General features: G+C 49.5%; 5 protein-coding genes across 5 annotated transcripts; 2 read left to right on the top strand and 3 right to left on the bottom strand.

Moving 5' to 3' along the window:
• Nucleotides 1–827: 827 nt before the first annotated feature.
• FOXG_18211 (uncharacterized protein) lies at nt 828–1571 on the bottom strand. Its single transcript, XM_018398262.1, has 2 exons — nt 1196–1571; nt 828–1141 (listed from the first exon to the last, which is right to left on the bottom strand). Exon 1 carries the CDS (start codon nt 1409–1411, stop codon nt 1247–1249), a length of 165 nt encoding a protein of 54 aa, XP_018235045.1. The 5' UTR covers nt 1412–1571; the 3' UTR covers nt 828–1141; nt 1196–1246.
• Nucleotides 1572–5544: 3973 nt separating this feature from the next.
• On the bottom strand, nt 5545–8339 carry FOXG_18210 (uncharacterized protein). The gene is made up of 2 exons (XM_018398261.1): nt 6725–8339; nt 5545–6497 (listed from the first exon to the last, which is right to left on the bottom strand). The coding sequence occupies exons 1-2, from the start codon at nt 8055–8057 to the stop codon at nt 5866–5868; spliced, it is 1965 nt and encodes a 654-aa protein (XP_018235044.1). The 5' UTR covers nt 8058–8339; the 3' UTR covers nt 5545–5865.
• Nucleotides 8340–9509: 1170 nt separating this feature from the next.
• Nucleotides 9510–11214, top strand: FOXG_01919 (uncharacterized protein; the record flags this gene model as incomplete). The annotated part of the gene is made up of 3 exons (XM_018379039.1): nt 9510–9534; nt 9654–10504; nt 10555–11214. The coding sequence occupies 3 exons, from the start codon at nt 9510–9512 to the stop codon at nt 11212–11214; spliced, it is 1536 nt and encodes a 511-aa protein (XP_018235043.1).
• A 1427-nt stretch (nt 11215–12641) lies between these two features.
• FOXG_18209 (uncharacterized protein) lies at nt 12642–14181 on the top strand (the record flags this gene model as incomplete). The annotated part of the gene is made up of 4 exons (XM_018398260.1): nt 12642–12719; nt 12782–12920; nt 12973–13178; nt 13243–14181. 4 exons carry the CDS (start codon nt 12642–12644, stop codon nt 14179–14181), a joined length of 1362 nt encoding a protein of 453 aa, XP_018235042.1.
• FOXG_01916 (uncharacterized protein) lies at nt 12919–22331 on the bottom strand. The gene is made up of 2 exons (XM_018379038.1): nt 16447–22331; nt 12919–16379 (listed from the first exon to the last, which is right to left on the bottom strand). Exons 1-2 carry the CDS (start codon nt 22141–22143, stop codon nt 15900–15902), a joined length of 6177 nt encoding a protein of 2058 aa, XP_018235041.1. The 5' UTR covers nt 22144–22331; the 3' UTR covers nt 12919–15899.
• Between the last annotated feature and the right edge of the window lie 33 nt (nt 22332–22364).

Below are 22364 nucleotides of genomic sequence, written 5' to 3'. Positions count from 1 at the left end.
TCGTGTCTGCGTGTTGTGTTCTCGACAACGGGATTTCGGCTAAATCAAGAACCGGAGCATTCGAGTCAGGTAATGGGCTGCATATTTGAGCCACAAGGTCCGTGACATTCTCTCCTTGAGTTCCGAATCCTGTTACTTTCGAGGTCTTCCCGTCTGAACAAGCATGCCTGTTCCCGTCGGATCTTGATTGATTATACTGTATAACGGCAACGGCTATGTTCAATGAATACGTGTGGCCAACTTGTTCGGTCCGCGGGGCTGACTATCGTAGGGCGGCAATTGGACAAGCGCGCTCTTTAGGCCAAGCATGTCTCCGCTAGATAGGGAGCCTGGGGCCAAAGTCAAAGCCAGAGCGCTCTGCAAGGTTCAAGGGTCGAGCCACTAGAGCCTTTCTTACAGATGTATGTTGTTTGATTGGGCGGCTGCGGTTCCCGGCTTTGCAACGGGGAGTTTTTGGTCTGTTGTTGGGTTGTGTTGGGTTGAGTTGTGTTCTGACTGGCAGAGACAGCGGAGTTTCTTCACCGTCATCTCACAACACCATACTCAGAGCACTTGAGCTCAAGCCGGTGACTACCGAAACAGAAGAAGGGAAGGGAAGGCAACGGTATCGCCGAACGTTAGTTGTTGTCCGTTGCTGAATCTTTTATCTTTGGTCATTTTGATGATGTTTGGAAATGAGCCAACTGTTACGTACAAAACAGTAAAGGACCCATAGATTCCCGAACAAGCTTATGATGGATTCAGGACAGAACCCATCTTTGGGGAAAGAGGGGCAGAGCAGTACCTGCTGGGCGAAATACCCAGTACCTTAAGGTGTAGGTAGGTAGACCTCCCAAGCCTCCATTGACATTAACGGTAACGATGGGCAGTTGCAATTCGACAAATGCGGTTGCAGCTGCAGCGTCCCATCGTTCACTCTTCACCGGTATCTCAGCAATCTGCAATACAACGCACATACTTTTTGCCTTAGACGCACGGCTGTACATTCATACATACTATTGACGTGTATCGACAATTGTTTCCTTTCATAGCAATATCATCGTGCGTCTTCCTTTCTTTCATCGCGCCCGCCCCTGTCCAACGCCCCCACCAAATGTAGACCCTTGTTCATCGTTCGTCAAGTTTGGTGAGAAGTTGGATTCTAGGAATAATTAATTAGTCTCTTTTATTGCTTATATTAGACAGAAAAACAAACCAGAACTTCCGCTAGTTTTCGGTGGACTTGCGCTTCAAGGCCCTTAACCCGCTAGGCAAGGCTGTGGTACTGTCGAGACAGATGTTCGAGTTGGGTGTTGATGATTTTGAGGGTCTCGTTGAGAGGCGCGAGCTTTTGCTCAAGTTTTTCGTCCAACATAGTGGCAAGGTCATCAATAGAAACTTGATTAAAGGTAATTCCTTGCATAGAACTCATTATGAAAGAGTTAGAACTGGTGATTTAGATAGTATGGGATGGATGTATTGGATTCTTTGATAGACTGGTGATTGACTGGTGATGGTCTGGGTGGTATGTAGGAGAGAAAAAGAAGCTAGGCCGATCTTAGGTGGCTGGGTGGGGTTTATAGGCGCGCTATTCCGCTTTCACTTTCCCTCTCGCACCTTGTTCCTCCTCTTTCTCCAATTGACCGTAGCATTTCAGCATCATCTTGCATCGCCTCTTAGCAGCTATTTCTACCTGACTTAGGAACGAACATTTCACAGCAGCATCATCCCGCCCCTCCATTATAAGTTTTACCTTTCGCCAAAGGGCACCCATCGATGATTTGTGATTCAGGTCTAGTCTCATCACTGACTAGTTCGCCTAACATCATCTACATACTGCATACTTCCCCTTTACATGACATGTGGTTGGCTCATTCGATTCCCTCTCAAACTCCACCTTGAAGCAATTCTTCCACTCACCTAATCCGTTGCCGATCCACATGGGCTGCACTCTTAGAGGATCACCAACGGGCTTCACTTGATCAGGCAGTCGGGTTAAGCCTTGAGGCAAGCAGCGGCTGGGCTGCAGAAAATTCGATGATTAACAGACAAGCTCAAATCATTACCCACCGAATCCACTGCTTACTGGGTTTGTTTGTTGCGTGTCAAGCTGGGACCCTTGTGTTATTCTTTGTCTTGTTCTTTTGAGCTTCTCTATGTGGTCAATTGCCGTTCAATGGTCTCGTGACCTTCCCGTCTGGTCGCTGCTTCAGGGGTCTTCTGTTTCACTTGGCCTTGAGCTCCGAGATGCTCGGCCGGTGCACGGCCATGCTTTCTTCTCTGGTCACTTGAGCAATCCGCAACCCCTCAGTCTTTATGGAAAAGACGAGGAATTCAGACAGCTCAGGATTCCGTTAGTCCTCATACCGAGTGCGCTCATTGTTAACATTACATTCATGCCATTCACGTAAATTCGACATTCGTTGCACGTCTTGCTGTTCTGGGTAATTTCTATCGGACCACCAACGGAACGGAACATCGCTCAAGTTCGTGGCGTAAATACATATGGTAGGTAGGCTAGGAGTTGCGGCTCCTCGGCGCTTCATCATTCCCTGAGCGTCTTCCGCTAGGTTGTTGCCACTTTCTTCTCGAATCTTGGAAGCTCTTGAGACTGGAGAACGATTCATTTCACGCCACCTGAAGTTCCACCGTGTTGGCCTGTGCAGATTTTTTTCCATCTCCATGGTGGATGATTCTATACCGCAGCGCGCTCCGTACTTAGCCAGATCCTTGTCCAGTTATTTCTACTCTAGGGGCTGCCGAGATTCTGTGGGACTTCCACCGAGGCTCGCTGGCTCGTTGCAGCCACGTTTCCCAACTCTTCTGGCCTAGCCTCCGTCCTTAATTCGTGGCGCTGCCGACCTGCCTTCTCCGTTCTGTCCGTCAACGTGGGGAGTGGAAGCTGGGGCGCCTCTTCTAGATCTGTCATGTCCAGCCAATTATTATCAGTTAATCACGACTGGCTTTGTCACCGGCTCCCTGCCTTGTAGTCTTTCAGACACTGAGGCGCTAGAAAGGTGATATTTCTGGTAAGAGGACACAAGGGCTCGGCTTTGATCGGCCATGTTCGAGACAAAATGATCGACAGTCATTTCCAATCAAGGCTGACTAACATTCGCATATCGCATCTTGCCAGAAATTCAGGGTCCAAGCAAGTGGTCCAAGCTGTGAGCTATAAGATGTAACTAATAAGTTTATACCTACATTATGGAGTAAATCAGGGAGCATTTACGTACTGGTTCCGGAGCCACGGAGGGTCTCACTAAAGTATGAGTCTACACACGACTGCTGCATTGCTGTGGAGGAATCCTCGAGACGGAGAAGCAAAGGTCAAGGCATCTAATCTCAGACAACGACAATGCGGAGGCGTTTGCATGTGGTCGAACATGACAACTCTGGATACCATGCTGCAATAATCAGGGAAGTGTCAATAGTGTTTGGCATCAGACACAAAAAGGACATGTGAATTGTCCTGCTGATCTGTCCATTTAAGACATTTCGTTCATTGGTACTGAGAAGTCTAAGCAACATTCAGGGTCCGAAGAGGCCTCGGAATCCGATAGGTAACCTGCTGCTTTCACCGCTGATCTGCATAGTAAGAGCAGGACCATCCTGTTATTCGGATAGACACAAAGATAGTAGTTCACACGCTCTCTTGGTGGCTGGTTGAGGCTGGGGTATCGAACTTATCCATAATAGTTAGCCAGCCAGTCGATTCGAGACTTGACCCAAGAGCACAGACATGGGCCACAGAGCGTGCAACATAGTTCCCCATCATAAGGACCATTTTAATGCTCAAGTCTGACCTGTTAGCTTACATGGTTTTCAATACTGTCGTGATCATTGTGACTGGCTGGCCGTAGCCTAGACCAGACTGTCATCAGGGTCCAGAATCGATGACAACTGGGTCTCACTCAGAAGAGGGCTCCCATGGTACCGGCTTGTATCGAGTTCGCTTCAACCGCTAAGCCCGGAATCTTGATCAATTTCATTCAAGTGGTATGAAAATGCTGGTGTTTCCAGCGAGTTACATGGTAGTAAGTGCCGAAGGCTTGCCTCAAAAAAACTCCCTTCTCATCAAAGAGTTCCTGGTCTACTCCGTAGGCCCACACCATTTGACTTTATTAGGGCCCGGAGTGCCAAGACTCTAAGTGGATGATGTGCTTTACCTGTATCGGAAGTCGACCTTCAACATCCCCTGTTCAGTTGCGGCTCCTCGGCATTCTTATCAGTTATCTTCGATTGGCTGTATCTTGCACCATCTCTTAGGTTTGACATATGGACTTAGTAAAGGCTACATGCGGTCCTAGAGTGGTGGAAAGCTAAGCTGAAGATTTGCCTGAGGCATAAAGATGATGGTCAGTTGGTTCTGGTCTTTCAACCCGTATGAGCTACTTGATCAACCAAGAGGTTTCTACAAATGCACAACACAACACAACAAGGGCATCGATTGGACGGTATGTGCCTATAGTCTACGTAGGTACATCTCCTCCACCGCCTTTTGTTCCCCTCCTGTTTGATGCACATCGTCAACGCCTCACAAGGGTCATGTGCAACAGACAATTCCCTCTCTGCATGCAATGCCGAGCCCTGTCAGCCTGTCACATTCTTATGTTTCTCGCTCGTCTTGAATAGGAAGTTTACCGCTTAGCTATCGGATTCCCTGCCAGGGCTTTAATCTTGGAGGTGCCGGGCGGCTCCGTTGGTCTCGAGTTTAACCTGGCGCTTCTGCAGCACAACCCTAGATTGCCGTTAAATGTCTCGACTGTAGTTATTGTCTCCGAAGAATTGCTTTTTTCCCCTTGCCTTTGTGGTCATGGTGGCTTGCGCGGCTCCTGTTTAATCAATTTCGCGATTAATATCACCCGCAGATGAGAGGTGATTAAACGACTCCTGCATTGTGGCTGAATCAAGAGGATCAGGTATTCTCAAACGTCCCATCTTTGTTTGTTTGTATATTTTTCGTCTGGGTGGCTGTAACGAAGCCAGATCTCCTACTGGAGCAAAAGACGTGCTGAGCTAGCTAGGTACAGGGAAACCCCGCTTCCTTCACCATCCAGCATACCAATGGCACAAAAGGTGCTGTATTTCTCAAGCCCGTCACCCGTCAGCGGGTTCGGGGGCAATCTACTGTCGAGCTTTTTCCACCGACCAGAATTCTCTCACGCATCACTACATCTGCTGACGCAGTCCACAATCTCCAGTAACCAAGTTGTAGCTCGTAGTCGACTGTCGTGGCGGCAGGGAAAAACCTTGGGAAGGAATCAGAGGCCGGCGGTGCGGCTTGCCTTCAAAGGGGAAAAACCCATCGCAATCGGCGTCGTTGATCGGGAGGATGTCGCTACCGATGCCACGGGCACCGTCCTCCGATATCTAAGGCGTTCTGGTTCTGAGGTGCCGCCATTAGATCCGACAAAGGTGTTGTCAGAGAAGGTGAACTCTCCAAAATTCCTTCTCTGAAAACTGCTGTTAGGGAGCCGATGGCGTCCCCGCAGTATTGTGTGGCCGAGTAGCCCGTAGAAAATCCCGCTCCTAACAGTGCACTAACAGTGCGTGCCAAGAAAGAATTTTTACAGGGGAGAGTTGTCAAACGTCCCATCACTGGGTGGAGAAGGAGACTACAGGTTAGGGAGCTTCTTAGTGTACATTGATGATTGTATGTTGCTTCGTAACTTCTGCGCATAATTGTGGTCTTGGGCTGAGTTCTACCAAGACCCTATGTCTCAAAATGACAATTCGTCGGTCTTAGAGGTGTGAGATGAGGCGGATTAGATGAGTCACGCTTTCTGTTTCGTTAAAGACGGGACCTACTATGCATATGAGGTTCTTTCACACCGTATAATGGTAGTTGCATATTCCTATTATGTGGTTGGCTAGGACTGAGGCTTACTCCATTTCCCATCTCCCACTCTTCCCCCCATCCTTGAGGACAACTCTCAAACCCTCAATAACCATGCCCTTATCCACAGCCTTGCACATATCGTAAACTGTCAATGCCGCCGTAGACGCCGCCGTCAGCGCCTCCATCTCCACCCCCGTCTTTCCGTCACACGTGACCGTGGCAGCGATCTCTACTCTGTCGTCACCCCTGACGTCGAGATCAACCGTGGCCTTGGAGAGCGAGATCGGATGACAGAGTGGGATCAGATCTGGAGTTCGCTTCGATGCCATGATGCCAGCGATCCGCGCAACACCCAGGACATCTCCCTTCCTCATCTGGTTGTCTCTGATGAGCCCAATCGCTGTGGTGTTCGAGAATCGGACGGTGCATGCAGCTTTGGCGATGCGTGATGTCACCGTCTTGTCTGATATGGAGACCATCCGTGCCTCTCCAGAGGCAGAGACATGTGTCAGCTTTGCGTTGTCGCTGCTGTCCTGTCCTCGGACATGGCGAGTATTGGAGAAGAGTCGCTGCTGTGTGAAAACAGATCGGCCAGCCGTGAAGCAGGGACCGTTACGCAGAAGGGATTGTATTCGAGGAGGCATGGTTCGCAATGACGAAGACGGACTAATGGTATCTACAACAAAAACTCAATTCAGTATTACTTCCAACTCATATAGGAGGGTATCTAAGCCTCAAAGTTTAAGTAGCGAAACAACCCTTCAACGCCGCCCCATAAGTGCATGATAGTTGCCCCGCGAACAATCTGTGAATAACGTCTCTTGAACCATACACTTGAGTCTGACATTGCGAACCACGCGTGGAAATTTTGCAAAAGATGAACACAGGAGTGTAATCACCCACCTATCAAGATCATGGGCCTATTCTTCATATGCTCCAGCTCACCGATGCCCGCATGTTTTGCCTTCTTTCTCTTGACGGCAGCACCAATGACTTCGAGCAGCTCCATCTCGTTAGGTGCCAGACCGAGAGGAGTCCGGTCTGACGTCAATAAGTCCCTCCGCCGGTCCATCTCGATCTGTTTTATGGCATCGAAAGCCTGCTCATCGATGGGCTCGCCACTGTTGGACTTCCGGAGGATATCCCGTAGAGACACCTCAGCATTGCCAAACAAGCACACCTTGAGGTTGCCGTCACCTGTTATTCGAAGACGGTTGCAAGTCCCGCAGAAGTTGTGCGTCATGCTCGTGATGAAGCCTATTCTTCCAGTGAAGCCTGGAATGTGCCATGTCTTGCTTGTATCGTTCTTGTGATCCTGCACTTTTTGCAGTGTTGGGTACTTTGTCCTGATGAGGTCCAGCATCTCTTGGTAGCTAAACATCTTATTTTTGCTCCATTTGTTGCCGTCAAATGGCATGTACTCGATGAAGCGGACTTCGATGTCCTTTTCTTGCGTCAGGTCCACGAAGGGGAGCACCTCTCTGTCGTTGATACCCCTCATGACCACGCAGTTGATCTTGAGCTTGATGCCAGCACCAAGTCTGTTGAGCTCAAGAATCCTATCGATGCTCTTCTGCACGGCCTCGAAGCCTTTCCTCCTTGTCATGATCTGGAATTGCCAAGGATCCAGAGTGTCGAGGCTCAGGTTGACACCCGTCAGTCCACTCTCGATCATGCTGTCGAGCTTCCGGTGCAGAGAGATGCCGTTGGTTGTGATACAGATTTCCTTTAGGCCATGCCGTCGCAGCTCTCCAATCTGGTGCATCAGAGGGAGGATATCTCGCCGCACGGTCGGTTCTCCTCCCGTCAATCTGATCTTAGTCACACCCTGCGAGACAAATACGGACGACAAGAGGACAATCTCTGGTGTCGTCAAGAGCTCTCGGTTTGGCGACAATGGCACGCCTTCTTCAGGCATGCAATAGACACATCGCAGATTGCAGCGCTCCGAGACAGATATGCGAAGGTAATCATGTTGTCGGTGGAAAGTATCTGTGAGGAAGTCGGAGAAGGGTTTTGGATCTCGGATGCGCCGGCGGCGAGACTGTAGGAGGTCGATCTCTGGTGTTGTAGAGGGAGGTTCGCGGGGTGCCTCTTGGGGTCTCGCAGAAGCTGTCGCAATGGTTCTAGAGGAGGGACAAGCGAGCAGCACTCGCGAAGGAGCCGTTCGTTGTAGGGTAGTTTTAGTTTTGGCTGAGACCGAAGCTCTCGAGCCTAAAAGGCGAAGCAACGACATAATTCTGAGGCGTTATGATACCTAAGTAGTTATGTATTTGACAAGTGGGGGAAGAAAGATGGTTACATATGAGGGGTTCGCTTGCTATGATTCCATCGTTTCGTGCTATCGCAATCACGATGCGACAATGACGAGAAGAGAAGAGCAAAGAGGTTGGCAAATGAAAGAATAAGCTGACTTGGTGTCTCTGTCGGCCGTCGGCGCTTCGTTTAACAATAGTTCCAACCCTAGGTACCTACCTATCATGACCTAAATAGGTCAAATACGCAAGTATGAAGTGTCTGTCCCTCTTGAGCTATCCAATCTTATCATGGGCCCGCTCGCCACAATCCGATCCCCGCGCTGAGTAATGGAAATAGCCTCCAGTCTAACATTAGTTTAAGCCGCGGAGTTGCACAGACTGCAACAGTAACGTTAGTTCGAAAGTGGAATGATAAAGATACTGTAACTTGTCAGCGGTGACAGTTCGGCCTGAACTCATGATGTTGTTTCAGGGGATTCTAGTCAGGTGGAATACTCGTTCGACATAGAATTGGCTCTTCTTTCAATGCCTACTTCAGAATGCATGGGACTTGTTCGTGTGCATGATACAAATTCATCATGGAACATGCGTATTGGACCCTAAATTGATGACCAATTAGGAAACACTAGCTGACCTATGTATGGGTAAGGATATTCATTCCCATGATGCGCCATACCTTATCATACGTAAATTAGTATTTCCGCATAGGTACTAATCCAAGAACTACAGTTTGTTAAGCAAGGGAACCCTGCGAATGATATAAGAATCAGACCGCTTAGGTCGAAATTAGCATGATATAAATATATACTGCCGTCTAGCTCAAGTTTCTTAAAGACTTTATACGCAACTGAATGTTGAAGATGAGTATGGATATCGATAGAGACACCTGATCCGATGCCAATTTATACGGCGGGTTGTGATGTACTAGGCATATAGCCGCCTGATTCAAACGCACCCAACACAGCATTATAGGCTGGCATGCCCAAGATTTTAATAATAGATGAGTTACTGTTGTCTATACTGATAAATGCAAATAAGATTCCTTGACCAATATACGTACCTGTCCACACAATGGAAGGTTAGGTTGTTCAGCGCATTGAAATCAGGAACCCTCCACTTTGATAGCCGGTGACGCTAGCACAGATGAGGAAATATCAAAACATTAAAACATCCCCCACCTTTAACTGCTTCCTCATTACACTATCAGATTGAAGATTGAAGAACTGAACCACTCAAAGAGCATCGATGCTAAAGACCATCAAAACACGAAGAGAACTTGATAGATCGAAGAAAGGCTTTAGCGAGACCGTCGCCTGACTTCCCCTTTTTCTTTTGGTAGTCAACCACTTTATAACCCCGCCCTCACGATTCGATTACCAGATTTCACTCCTCACCTCTCATCTACAACACTTCTTCAGGTGACAGTCGTGATGCATCCCTCACGTGTCTTCAAAGGTAGAAATCTACCTTACTATACCAATTCTAGAATGCATTGATTTCCTGGGCTCGGCTCCCCCTTCTCCTCCTTTTAGACAGCACCCGAGACACTGAACACTACTAACCAGGATTCACAGCATCACCTCATTGCGTGCCCAGCCCTGACGGAAGATTTATTGCTACACTATCATCGCAGAGCATCACAGTGCGCTTGGCTCTCTCACTTTCGATCGCGCATGTGGTCAAATTACCCCCAGATCTCGCGACCCCTGTAACCACGCTCGCATGGTCACCTTCATCGTCCCGTATCCTTGTTGCAAGTGCCGACCAGATTCATGTCTCGTCAATAGTTGACTCGTCATTTCGTGCCACGATCAAGAACCCTGCAGTTGGAGGTGGAAAGCAGACACTTGTGCAGTTTGGCGCCCACGATGACGAGGTCTTTGCCTGTGCTGCATTTGGCCTCAAGTTTTCCATTTTCGATCTATCAACTTCTAAAGCTATCGAGATAGGCAACCCCAAGTTTTACCTCCCCTCATCCGCCCCTAGGGGCTTTTCTGTACGACCTCAGACGTCACATCTTGCCATCTTGACCCGAACAAATGGTCGAGATGCTATCAGTATTCACCATCCCAAATCGAGGCAAGTTCTGCGATCTTGGTACCCGGAAACAGTCGACGCTCATGGCTTGAAATGGACTCCTGACGGCCAATGGCTTCTGCTGTGGGACGCCCCGGCACATGGGCATAATCTCTTGCTCTACACACCCGACGGCCAGCCTTTCCGTTCTATTGGGGCGTCCAGCATCACGGGAGGCGAGGATGCCGACCTCGAGACGGGGATTAAGAATTGCAGTCTCAGTCCTGACGCGTCGCTATGTGCCATGGGCGATGGCAGTAGAACAGTGGGCGCTCTCAGCACGCAGACATGGAGAGGTGGCCTGAAACTTGTACATCCCACTACGGTTGTCCCCAAGGACACCCTGCAGGTGAGCTCACTTCATCTACGGCTTGCTTCGATTCTCACAAAATATCCTAGGTCTGGCAGGAGCAGCTGAACGATTCGTCCCACGGAGGGAGCCCGTATACATTTCTTCGTGCGAACCAGATGGTTGCACCTCCGAACCGACTGATCGACGGCAAGATCCCTAACGAGGTCAGAGCTGGATGCTCTTCATTGGCCTTTGACGCATCTTCAACTCTGTTAGTTACCAAGCTTGATGATACCCCTACCACGCTGTGGATCTGGGATGTCACCGCAGCTGAGCTCCGGGCAGTACTGATGTTTCACTCAGTCGTGGACTTTCATTGGCATCCCACCGCCCGTGAGCTTCTTCTGGTGACATGCCAAGATGAAAAGTATCGCGGTGTGTCCTTTGTTTGGGACCCGCTGTCCGAAGGTCCCAAGCCAGTCTCTTTGGGCGCTCATCTACCAAACGGCAAGATTGTTGGAAGGACTAGAACAACATGGATCAACAGTGACCCCGAATTCCCGGTTGTGGTGATCTCAGACGCGCAAAACGGAGTCTTAGTATCGTGCTCAGATGGGGCACAATGCCCGACTCCATGGCGTGAGGGGGCGGTTGGTGATAGAACCATGGGATCGGTACAGGATCTTGGAGATACTGTCGACATATCTTCTCTGATGCCAGACGACACATCCACCTTGGACGATACCTTCTCTTTCAAGCACGTGTAGAAGGAGCGTCGCCAGGGCCACCTCTGTACGGCACAAACTGAATCACCGCCTTTAGGAAATGGTTACGGCTTGGCACGTGTAAGGTTAAAAAGGATGGAAGGACAAGGCTAGACTCTATCGGAGATGATATCCCGCATTTGAGTCATTCCAGTGGCTAGGGTCATGTTACACGAATGGCGCTTCCATTTGATGTCAAGGGCATGACTGCATAACGAGGCTGTCATAAAAGGCGTGTAGTTTCCTCTTCTCTCGTGGTAGCGACAGCTTGCAAATTGCACCTCCAATAAGCAACGAATCGAATCCACGTTTTGTTGGCGCCACGGAAGCGACATGCACGCATGGTTGCGAAAAGAGACCTCAAGTTACAGGCTGCCACTGCTCTTCTCACCGTGAGATCAAGAGAGAAATTTGGTACCTTGCGCCGGGCATTCGATCATCGCCTTGATTGTCGATGGATCTGTCACTACCTACCACCGAGCTAACTAATATTTCGTCAAATGGTGGAGCAGTGATCGCAATATGATATGTCATTATCTCACGCGGGACTCAACCCGGTCCTCTGCATGTCGACCAGGGAGAGACATGCCTAGACATTTACGGCTGGTGGCTTGGATTGATCTACAGCACCTGGGCATAAAGCTGAGTCGAGGAACAACGTCTACGAGAACCTGCACCTTTTGAAGATTTCTATCTAGCGTCCAAGCGCGAAATGAACACCCTTACTTCCGCAACGACATTGAACCCTACGGTTTCGGACGATCTGCCTCTAGCTGGAACCCCACATCTCGAGGCTGAGAGTCAGGATGCATGTCGAAACGCCGACAGGGATCTCGGGTTACACTGCACCGTTAATCATCCAGGAGGAGGCGAGCTTGCCAGATCCAGACTTGTTAGTCTCAACGTTTCTCGGCGTTCTCTCAATACTGAGACGATATGTGCCTCTGCAAATCGCCCATATTTCGGTGTCCTTTCCGGACCCCGGGGCGCCCAAATTATGGCCCGCGGGCTGGGATCGAATGCAAGCGAATCCAGAGCTGGTAAAGAACGATTCAAAAGCAACGTTTGGAAGATGCTAGACGGGTTGTTGTCTCTTCTGCTTCTATCTTGCCGCTCTCATGCCAGCTGTTGCGAGAAGCTGGATATAAAGCATACACACGGCCTTTGCTTGCCATTGATTCACAATATGATCGAGCCTAATTCGAAGCTTCCAAGAGCCTTCATTCAGAGCCCTGGAGAGCAGCGCGATTCAGTGACGAGATAATACAGTTGACCAAACTCATAGTTGTCACTTTTCTAGTGCGCACTCCCAGTTGCTTCTCGTGTCATCGTCACACAACTTTTGACTTTCTTTCCAAACTCTTGTAGCATCACGCAAGAACCTGCTCGGAACTGGAAACTTGTCGGCTTCGTGCAGATTCCTTCATCCTATGCCTGCCGAAGCTACAGTCCAAGCGGACGTTGGTCCCGGCGATGAGACTGGCATCTACTACATTACCATTTGCAACGTGCGGTCTTTCCCTATCCATTATGACCTGTGCTACGGTAACAAAGCTAACTATTCTTTCAGTTACCATTCGCAACCTCGTGGCAGGAGTTGAAAGATTGGACACGTACGGCATGCGTAGTGGACCATATCGAGGTCTTCCAGAGCAGTACCTCAGGATGGGTCCGAGTCCGGGGAAGAGATAACTTTGAAAGGGCATGGGGTAAGCATACATCTCGCAAGACGAATATCTGGCCGAGCTAATGTGGTAGCAGCCCTTCTCAACGGTGGTGTTTTCAAAGGTCGCTCGATCATTGCGTCCGACAGAAACCGTGAGCATTCTATCAAAATCAAGGAGCTTGCTACACCACCGCAAGCTGTCATTTCACAGACACTGCAGTATCAAGCCAGACCTCCCAGCCCCTATTTCCTGCCAACTCCGATGGCTATGTCTCCGCAGTATTCTGCTGCACCTGAGCAGGTAAGCTGGCCTATCTGAAGACACAAGCTTTGAAGAGAACATGGTAATGACTCTTTGAATCTAGTACTACATAGCTAGTTACCCTCCGGGCAACAGCCCCCGATTCACCACTCAGTCTTTCTCGAACCCAAGCTACTCCCAGCAGCTACCAGTTACAGTAACCACAAACACTCCAGCAACTTATGCGGCTGCCAGCCCGGGGAGCTACTACACATACAATGATACCGGTACTCGGTTATTTCCCCCAAAACCAGGTGCAGTCTCGTACTCTCCACAATACCAACATGAAGGAAGCCAGCTTGCTCTTCCTTATCGAAGTATTAGTGAGCATCCAGGGTACTACCCGAATTGTAGCTTCTCCAGCGGGGAGCCATCCTATAGGTCGGAATACGCGGTACCGGAAACACGCAAGCTATGTGTGTCGCCATTCCCGCAACAAGCGGAAGCCGATGAAGTCAAATCTTGGGTTCGGCGCAAAGTGGACAAGGACAAGATCGAATCCATCGAGATACCCAAGAACAGCGACAGCAATTACCTCAGGGGCTACATCTTGGTCGTTTTTGAAAACGTCGCGGCAGCGAATATTGCGATGGAGCAGTTCAACAAAGCACGTTTCCAAGGCAGAAGAATGATAGCGCGACCCACTCGAGAGGATGTAGAGGTGGAAGGGCTTGGGGAGCCCAGCGTTTCGCATGAATCGTCAAACTGGGCCGACTCTGAGAGGAGCGAGGCAAATGTACCAACTGCTCCATCCCGCAGGAGAGATGATGGCCGAAGACGGAACGAGAAGTCCCAAAGGTCAAAGAACAAAGGGACTAAGCCAACGGGATCTGATAAAAAGAAGGCAACAGAAAAGAAGTCGTCTTCATGCAGGAAATCTTCGGGGTCGCAAGTGGATAAGAAGTTGTCGTCGAAAAAGGCATCCGCCGAAAAGGAGATCAGCGTCAAGGATGAAAAGCTGGTCATCGTTGATGGAACCTCCCATCATCATGACAAGCACTGATGTCCTGGATAGAACGAAAACGAACGATTCAAACCTTTCAGCGTATGTCTATCAATAAATGTCAGGGGCTGCTTAACAACAAGTGACGGACAGGCCAGAGCTGGAATTTGTGACCACTCCAACAAAGTACAAAGAGTTGAATTATCATTGTTGCCGTTACGTTTGTCCCTAACTGACGACCACATGGGCATGTTCTACTGCGTGACTAGCAAGCACTAAAGTCTGACGCAAGGTCAAAGAGCTGCATGTCAGTGAAATCTTTGTCACTTAGGTCTACTATAGGAAACGTCACAGCCCAAATCATTAATCCTTGCAAAGGCCGTGCATCCTCAAGGATCAGATAATGTCTAGCCCAGATTGCGTGGAGAAGTCAGAAAAAGAAAGAAAAATATCTCTGATATCTGACATCCCTACAATATACCCACCATGCCATGGTGACACAGACCAACAAGATTCTGCGGAGGCCTCTTGTTTCTTTTGATTCGGGGTTTCTGGCCAAACGGATCAAAAGAGAAACGTAAACGTAAAACAAACCAGCCCTTGTTGGCGCTCGCCTCAACTGTTGGATGGATGCATGGCTACCTGTGCTTCTCTTCAGTGGAGTTCTCTCACCTCACGATGGGGTTTCCTATCTCGTTGCTCTCACTCAGTAACTTAGCATTGCCCAGTGTATGGGCCTAGTCTGTCACGGCTATGCTATTCCTGACCGTGTTAGCTGATGTTCCAGAAGCTGGTGCGTACAACCCCCGAATATTCGCGGTGTTATTTCCCTGTGGGCCAGCTCTAGTCCATGTTAGCTTGGAAGCTAAAAATTAGAACCTCGAACCGAAAATTCGTAGGGCTATCGGCCTGCTACAGAGCACAGTAGCACTACCTATGTCTTGGGCTGCCACTAGCAGGGAGATGAGGGCTGTGTAAAACAACAGAGCTGTTGTTGCACACCGCATGATGGAGGAGGCCACAGGTGCTTCGTGCTTGTATCTCGGTGTGTCATGACGCCATAATTATATGTGTAACCATTAACCATATCTATTCCATTGCATGTATAAAAAGCCCCGTCATAACCCCATTCTCACACAGAGTGAACCTTGTTGATTGGTAGTTCCGCGACTTTCAGACTTGCATGTTGCTATCGTATGCAGTCGATATCGTTAGCACGGCATATTGCCGGTAGCCCCGGGCATGCTGTACAGTGACTGGCGCTACGCCCGTGCAATGTAATGTAATGCAATGCAATGCATGTTTGGCCCAGAACATTGTGTGAATAGGCTATAGCGATCCTTGTGTAACATGACAAGTGACTCCACAATCTTTCTATCGGGGACACGCCGGCCGTTGGGCCAGCTGAATCGTACCGTATCGAATCATTCTACCTCAGGCTTTAGCTGTAGGTCGCTGTCTGGTACGTGCTGCCGTTCATCGCCCGTTGTCGTCCCCCTGTCAGCTTGTCTAGCACGACAAGTGGTGCTTCTGCTTCACTGTCACACGCCCCTGACGGTCTCAATATAGATGCTTGTGGTCTTGTGCGGTTCTTTGTCCTTTTTTTTTTTTTTTTTTTTTTTGGTAATAGGTATGCATGTCCGACTGAAGAATGAACATAAGTTTAAGCTTGCCAAGAAGGAATGCAGCTTAGCTTTGGGAATTGAACTTTGCTCATGATGTCTCGACCTCATCGCCCACCCTTGTACGGATAGGCACCTCGTGAAATATACGTCAGATCAACCTCCGAAGTCCATCTTCAGTGCAATACTTGGTTGCCCGGACTCTCCTGTTGCAGCCTTGCTCACATGGCCTGTGTTTTGCCTGCCGAAGCGAATTACCTCTTCGAGGAACCCCTTTTGACCATCGCTCATGCCGCCTACTACTGCTCTGAACATCTCCTGATCGATTGCGGCAAGCTCGAGTAATCGTGCGCTAGTCTCTTGGTATACCTCCTCACCTTCAGCTGTTGCTCGGGCCATCAATGTTGGGATCACCACTGCCATAGCGGCCAAATGTCGACCCCTAACACCCGTGCCCACGTATTGGCAAAGAGTCTGGGCAATCAAGGACCTAGCATTCTCGGGATCCTCAGGGTCTGTATCAGTCACAAAGGCTACAAGTCGGGGAAACAGGTAACGAGCAATGCTGAGATCAGCACTGGTCTGGGATGGCTGGAGCAGCAGCGACTTAATGCAGTTGGCCGCGATCTTGGCAGTCTAAAATAGGCTATTGTTAGTTGATGTCCCCAGAGTGGGGGGTGAAAGTGAGCCGGCTAATACATACCATTCGATCAGTGAGACAGTCCATCAACTCCTCAAGATAACGGGCCACAAGAGCTTCAGAAGCTGGAAGGTGATTCTGGCCTCCAGTAAAGAGGATTGTCGTAGCCAGCAGACAGTTCTTGACACAAGTAAGGGATTGAGGAGCCTCACGCTTCTGTGCGTTGAGGTATATCGACAGGAATCGGCGTAGGCATCCCTGCAATTGAATATCTGTGGAAGATGGCTCGCCATTGCTGTGGTTCCTTCTTGACTTGGACATGCTACCGACGAAACGCTTCAGTGTGGACAGGGACTGTGGGACTATGAGCTCCTGGCAACCAGGCGTTGATAAAATTGTGGCAAAGATGTGTATGATGCAAGCATGCAGATCGGTCTTGATGATAGCTGGAAAGACCTCTGCAGCATCCACGAGCGCGTTGAGAGATGACCGTACGAGAAGGATGGCTTCTTCGTTCATCTGGTGCCTAGCTGGTTGGTTCCCTTCGGAAAGATTTGGAAGAAGCCCCGTAAGAACAAGAACGATGATTCGCGTCAGCTCAAAGAGCTGGTCAATATCATCAGACAGGTCGCCCTCTTCAGTGGCGTGCCTCCTTGCAGAAGGGTGCGCAATGCACAGAACGCTTGCGATCTCCACGATCACACCTTGAACGTCGAGGCTCTCGGTGAGCACTAGGCGATCCAATAAGTCCATGGTCTCGGAAAACACATCCGGCCTGTAGATAGCATGGCCAGACACACTTGGGTGGAGGATCTTCTTGAGGGCTTGAAGGATGGCTAGCGTCTGTTCGTGCGTAGCCAAAGAATCGCTTTGCCCAGAACGCGTGGCAAGCGCCTCAAAGGCCAGACCGAACAGAACAAAGAAGAATGCCACAGGCTCGTCTCTGTAATTGATATCGGAATTCTTGCTCTTGCCGCTCGCTGAGGGACCATCTGATTCCTTTCCATCGAGGGCATCAAACACAAATTCACTATCCTGTTCGATTAAGCTGGCAATCGCATCTACCAACTTCAGCCAGGCATCCTGGTAGAACCGCAGCAATGTCTCGCGGTTCAGGGCTGCATAGATGGTGTCGAGACTCCCAGAGAGTGAAGGGGGTCCCAAGGTCATCGAAATGTCAGGCTCGAATCGAAGTCGTGCGAACTCACGAAGTGACTCCAACCAAAGGGGCGTCAATGTGCCGATGTGAGGCCTGAGCACATCCAGGAGATATTTCTGCTCTGAGCTTGCAACCTGGAGCTCCGCCCAAGCAGAGAACACCGATATCTTTACCATGACCTGCGCATTGGAACTCAGGCTTTTCAGGTCACCAATCGCGGCATTCTCACTATCTTTGGAGAAATTCTCTAGAGCGCTGACAAGAGTCTTGAGAATCCTACCCATGCGATCCACGTCGGTGACAATACCGATTGAGATGAAGCTAGCACAGACATTGACTGCTTCTGAAGCAAGTTCAGGTGATGAGTCGGCTGCAAATGCTGGGGTAAGAGCGGAGCTGATTTGAGCCTGATACTGCTCCAGCAACATCGCCTCTTCAAAGTCTGGATCGGGTGTTTTGCCAAACATCTTGAGTATGTCTCCTATGATCTTCAGGCCCCAGATACGGAGCTCCAAGACACTAGAGGTTGACGCCGAGAACGCCATGCGAACAACATCTGCAACCTTGCCCTGAAGATCGCTCTGGGCTTTGGACTCTCCATTGGCAGTCACGTCCTTTGCAATTATCAAGAACATCTCATCGATGCAGCTCAGTGCAAAGGTCGTTACTTGCCATCTTAAAGGCTCAACTTCAGAAGTAGCCTTGGTTTCCTTCTCATCTTTAGCAGCACCAGCTGCAGCAGCGAATCCAGCAACCTCCTCGTCTTGCAAGTCGGGTAGGCCACTGCCTTTAGATCCAGATTGAGTATCTTCTGTCTTGGGCCGTGCTCTTGTCATCTTGAGTACAGCCTGGAATCTCTGAAGCCAAGCATTGGTCTCCGTAAGACATGTATGATGCATCCAGTTGCGGATGATGTTGCGAATTCCGTCATGAGACGGAACGGTGTCAAGGACTAGCCAAAGCTGTTCCTCAAACCCAGTCTCTGCTTCTCTGAGGACGTCCTGTGGATTCCGTTTCATCATATTGTGTATCCCATCCACTGATACATCTCGTAAAGTTGTGGATTCAGACATCAGGTACTTTTGAAGCAACTTGACGTAGTCAGCGAACTGCATATGCCCAGGGGCGTAAAGCGACAAATGCTCAAGGCAGCCCAGCGCAGCCCGCTGTACCAACAAATCATCTTCCTCACGGAAACGGTTAACAAGAGTGAATATCAGCTCTCTTGACTTCGTGGCATCCTGCAGGTCAGGACCCAGGACGTTAATGAGAGAATCAACGCAACGAGCGATAGCGGATGTCGTGGAAAGTTCGAGCTCCAGATTCATTGTAATTGCAGAGGAAATCTCGGCATGATGGGTTTCTGAAACATAAAGCTGAACAAGCATGCCTAAAGTGCTGGGGACGTAGCCAGCAAAACTTAGCCCCGAGGCATCGGATGCGAGTGACAGCGCTTCGAGTGCCCAGAAATGGACCACCGGGTGAGGGTCATTGCAAAGAGACATTAAGATGCCGAGGATTGTCTTCAGGTGGTAACCGGCCGCCATGCCACCCACCTGAGTTTGGATGGACCCAAGTGCCATGGCACAGCCCGCTCTCGCACTAGGTTCACGGTTGCCCACAATGGTATCGACTAGGTACTTGATCTCATTATTCGTAAAGCCATTTCCATACACATTGCATAAGCGAGCAGTAGCAGCGTACCCCAAGCTTCTGACATGTTCGTCTGGGTCAAGGACAAAGTCACGAACGATATCTTGTAGCAATGCTTCCACTGCCTGGTTCGAAATGTCACCTGAAGGCGATTTCGTCTCTTTCACAGCTACCCTCATGGTTGTGAGAATGGCTACAGCAAGGTTGACGTTGATGGCAGCCTTGCGCCCAGGATCTCTGATCAGAGTGCCAGCAGACGCAAATGTTCGAATCTGTTCGAGTATACTCTCCTGAACCTTGCCAGGAGTGAGTGGGAAGGCGAATGCAAACAGCTGAATAGCCGCATTGATGACCTCCGTGGCAGGAGGATCAGGACTTGAAGCTGAGTCTGTACTGCCAATATACAAGACAGAGGCATCATGCTCTAAACTGCCACAGATTGGCGAGCGCAGGAGATTATTTATCATGTCTTCTGGACTTTCGAGTTCATCTGTGTTCCCATCATCGGAATTTTCCTGCTGCCCAGGGAGCTTTCTGACACGTGGGCCAGCAACAAGGCCAGTAATGCCGAAACCTGAATTGTCGCTCACATCCCAGACAGACTCGAATGTAGCGGCTGCATTCGCAATCGAGGCACTCAAAGAGTTTGGTGCATAGTTCTCCGGGTCGGCGAAGAGTGAAATTGCGAGTGTCAGCAAATTAGACTGCAGGAGTGCCTCGCTTCCACCAGCAGGACTGAGGTTGACGAGCTTGACGTAACATTGCAAGACTCTGCGCTGAACCATCATCTCAAGATCTTGGAGCTGTAGGGCAGGGGCTAGTCTCTGGCTGACGTCGTCAGAGGTCTTCTTAGACGGCAGAGTTCTCAAGAAAGCCGTCGTGTTCTGGAGCATGGCGGCTATTCTCTTTGACACATCCACGGTCAAGAGACGACTGTTGAATTCGAGGAAGGCCAAAATCGAGCCCATCGCGCATTCTCTAACATGTGTCAAGAACGACACCTCTAGGAAACTTCGGGCTGATGTATTATCTTTGGCGAGGGGTTTTGGAAGCGCATTCTTCCAAAGTAAAAGGAGCTGTGATAGATGTATCTTGACAAAGTTTGGCCCCAAGGACATCAAGCCTCCAATAAGAACCCAAGCGACTTGAATCTGTGTGCTTGCAACCCTGAGCTGCGCTTGACTGCTCGATTTCAACATATTTGTCGCAATAGTCAACACGCGACTGTTGATCTCAACTGACCCATAGAGTGGACGAGCAGGGCTTGCACTCAGAGTTGCGGCGAGTCCATGAGCAAATCCAATGCATCTTCTGGGCGAATTACGTCCCGATCCGAGAAGGGATAGTTCTCGGTTCAGGCTGTTCATACAAACAGAAAGGCAAGGAAGAAGCTGTTGGGGGCAGGCAAGGACAAGCGTCTTCATGCAGTGAGATGCAAATACCTGAACAGTATAACTGGAATGTTGCAAGACTTGCAAGAGACCGTCTCGACATGATTCTGCGAAGGTATTTGCCGCAGATCCTAGTGATTGGATAAGCGAAGACACAGCGCTCAGCGTCGCGATCAGAGTATGCTTAGAAGGCTCTGGCCTTTCTGCTAGAGCTTGAGGGTAGTTCTTGAAGACATTGTTGATGAGGGATTTTGCAGCGGATATTTGGCCAGACTCTCCCAAAATCTTGCGCCCAATGACATCTTGTATAACGACGTCGACTATATTTCTGGAAATCAGAAGTCGATATCGATTGTTGGCGATTGTAGAGTGACCCAGCACATCTATCGCGAGACTCTCGACTATTTTGAGATAGTTTGTCTCAACAAGCTTTTCTCCCAGTCGCCTGAAAAGCTTACCATAGCACACACCAATGGCTGCTCGAATTCTGTTTGAGGCTGTCGATTTTACATATTGGGATGCCAGGTTCTTGAGGATATCCGTCAGAGACAGAGCTAGCACTTGACTGCGCTTGCCTGAAGGAGCTGGGCTCGCTGATCTAGAGGGAATGTCCAGCTCATCGTCGGCAATATTAGGTATCGTGGACTGACGTTTCAGTGCTTTTTTGGTCTTTTTGCCCTTTGGTGACGCAACCTCTGGCGGACCGCCCTCTGAATGACCCTGGAACAAGGCTTCGGCAAAGCACTCTGCTGCAGCCTGTCGGACCTGGACTGAAGGAGAGTCAAATGCTTTGGATATTGCAGTCTCGAGTTTGTCCAAGTCACTCGAGTACAAGAAATAAGGTGTGTGCCTGAACAATGTTTTGAGAGTCCGGCAGGCGGAAGCAACAACAAGATGGCCTTTGTCGGATGAAGCATGATTTCGTCCTTGCTTCCAGATGTCACGCCCAATCACTTCATCCATGCTACCTTCAACCATACCAACGATCTTCCCAAGCGCGGTAAGGCAAGCTGCACGGATTCCAGCATTGTTCGAGGAGGACTTGAGAAGCTTGAGTAGGGTTGAGCAAGCAAGGGGGTGTAGTCCAATGGCGCTGTCGCCAGCAGAAGCGAACACATCGCCTAGGCAGACAATAGCCGCATGCTTGGTCCGTATCTCAGCATCGGATTTTGACTTTCCACTCGATATAATTGCGATCAAGTCGTTGATCGTTTCGAAGAGAAGTTTCCTGTCTCCAATTCCGAAGATGTGTGCTAAGCATTTCCCCAAATTATTCCGGATGACTCGAGAAGGCTGTGGTGAAGAGAGGTTAATTATCTGGAATATTTCCTTCTTGAGATAGAATTGCTGTGCTGTGCAATCATCCGCTGCTAAGTCAAGGACATGCTTCGTCAAGCTCGAGACATATGTGAGCAGGAAAAGATCTTGCTGTTCGGCGGGGAGGGACTGAAGCTTGGGGAGATCGAGCTCTGGATTCGTAGTCGCGGTGTCGGACGGAGCTTGCGCTTCGGGATTCCGTGCTGGAGCTGGAGCTTCAGGCTCCTGTGTTGACGACATTGCGCACGAAAATCGACGACGTCAACTATATGAGAGTTCGATGAATACGTAGTGAAGTCGCAGGAGTAATTGAATTTGTGGTCTCTTGCTATGAATGTTTCAAGAGGTAAGACTGGTAATGGATACCTAAAGTAGGTAAAGTAGCTGACTTCGAGATCCCCTAGACTACTTACCTTAGTACCTTATGCCACATGCCACTTAGGTTTCATTGCTTCTGAGAA

The sequence above is a fragment of the Fusarium oxysporum genome, chromosome 5, assembly GCF_000149955.1.
Source record: "Fusarium oxysporum f. sp. lycopersici 4287 chromosome 5, whole genome shotgun sequence".
Taxonomy (NCBI): Eukaryota; Fungi; Ascomycota; class Sordariomycetes; order Hypocreales; family Nectriaceae; genus Fusarium; species Fusarium oxysporum.
This window is presented reverse-complemented; position numbering and strand designations above follow the sequence as displayed.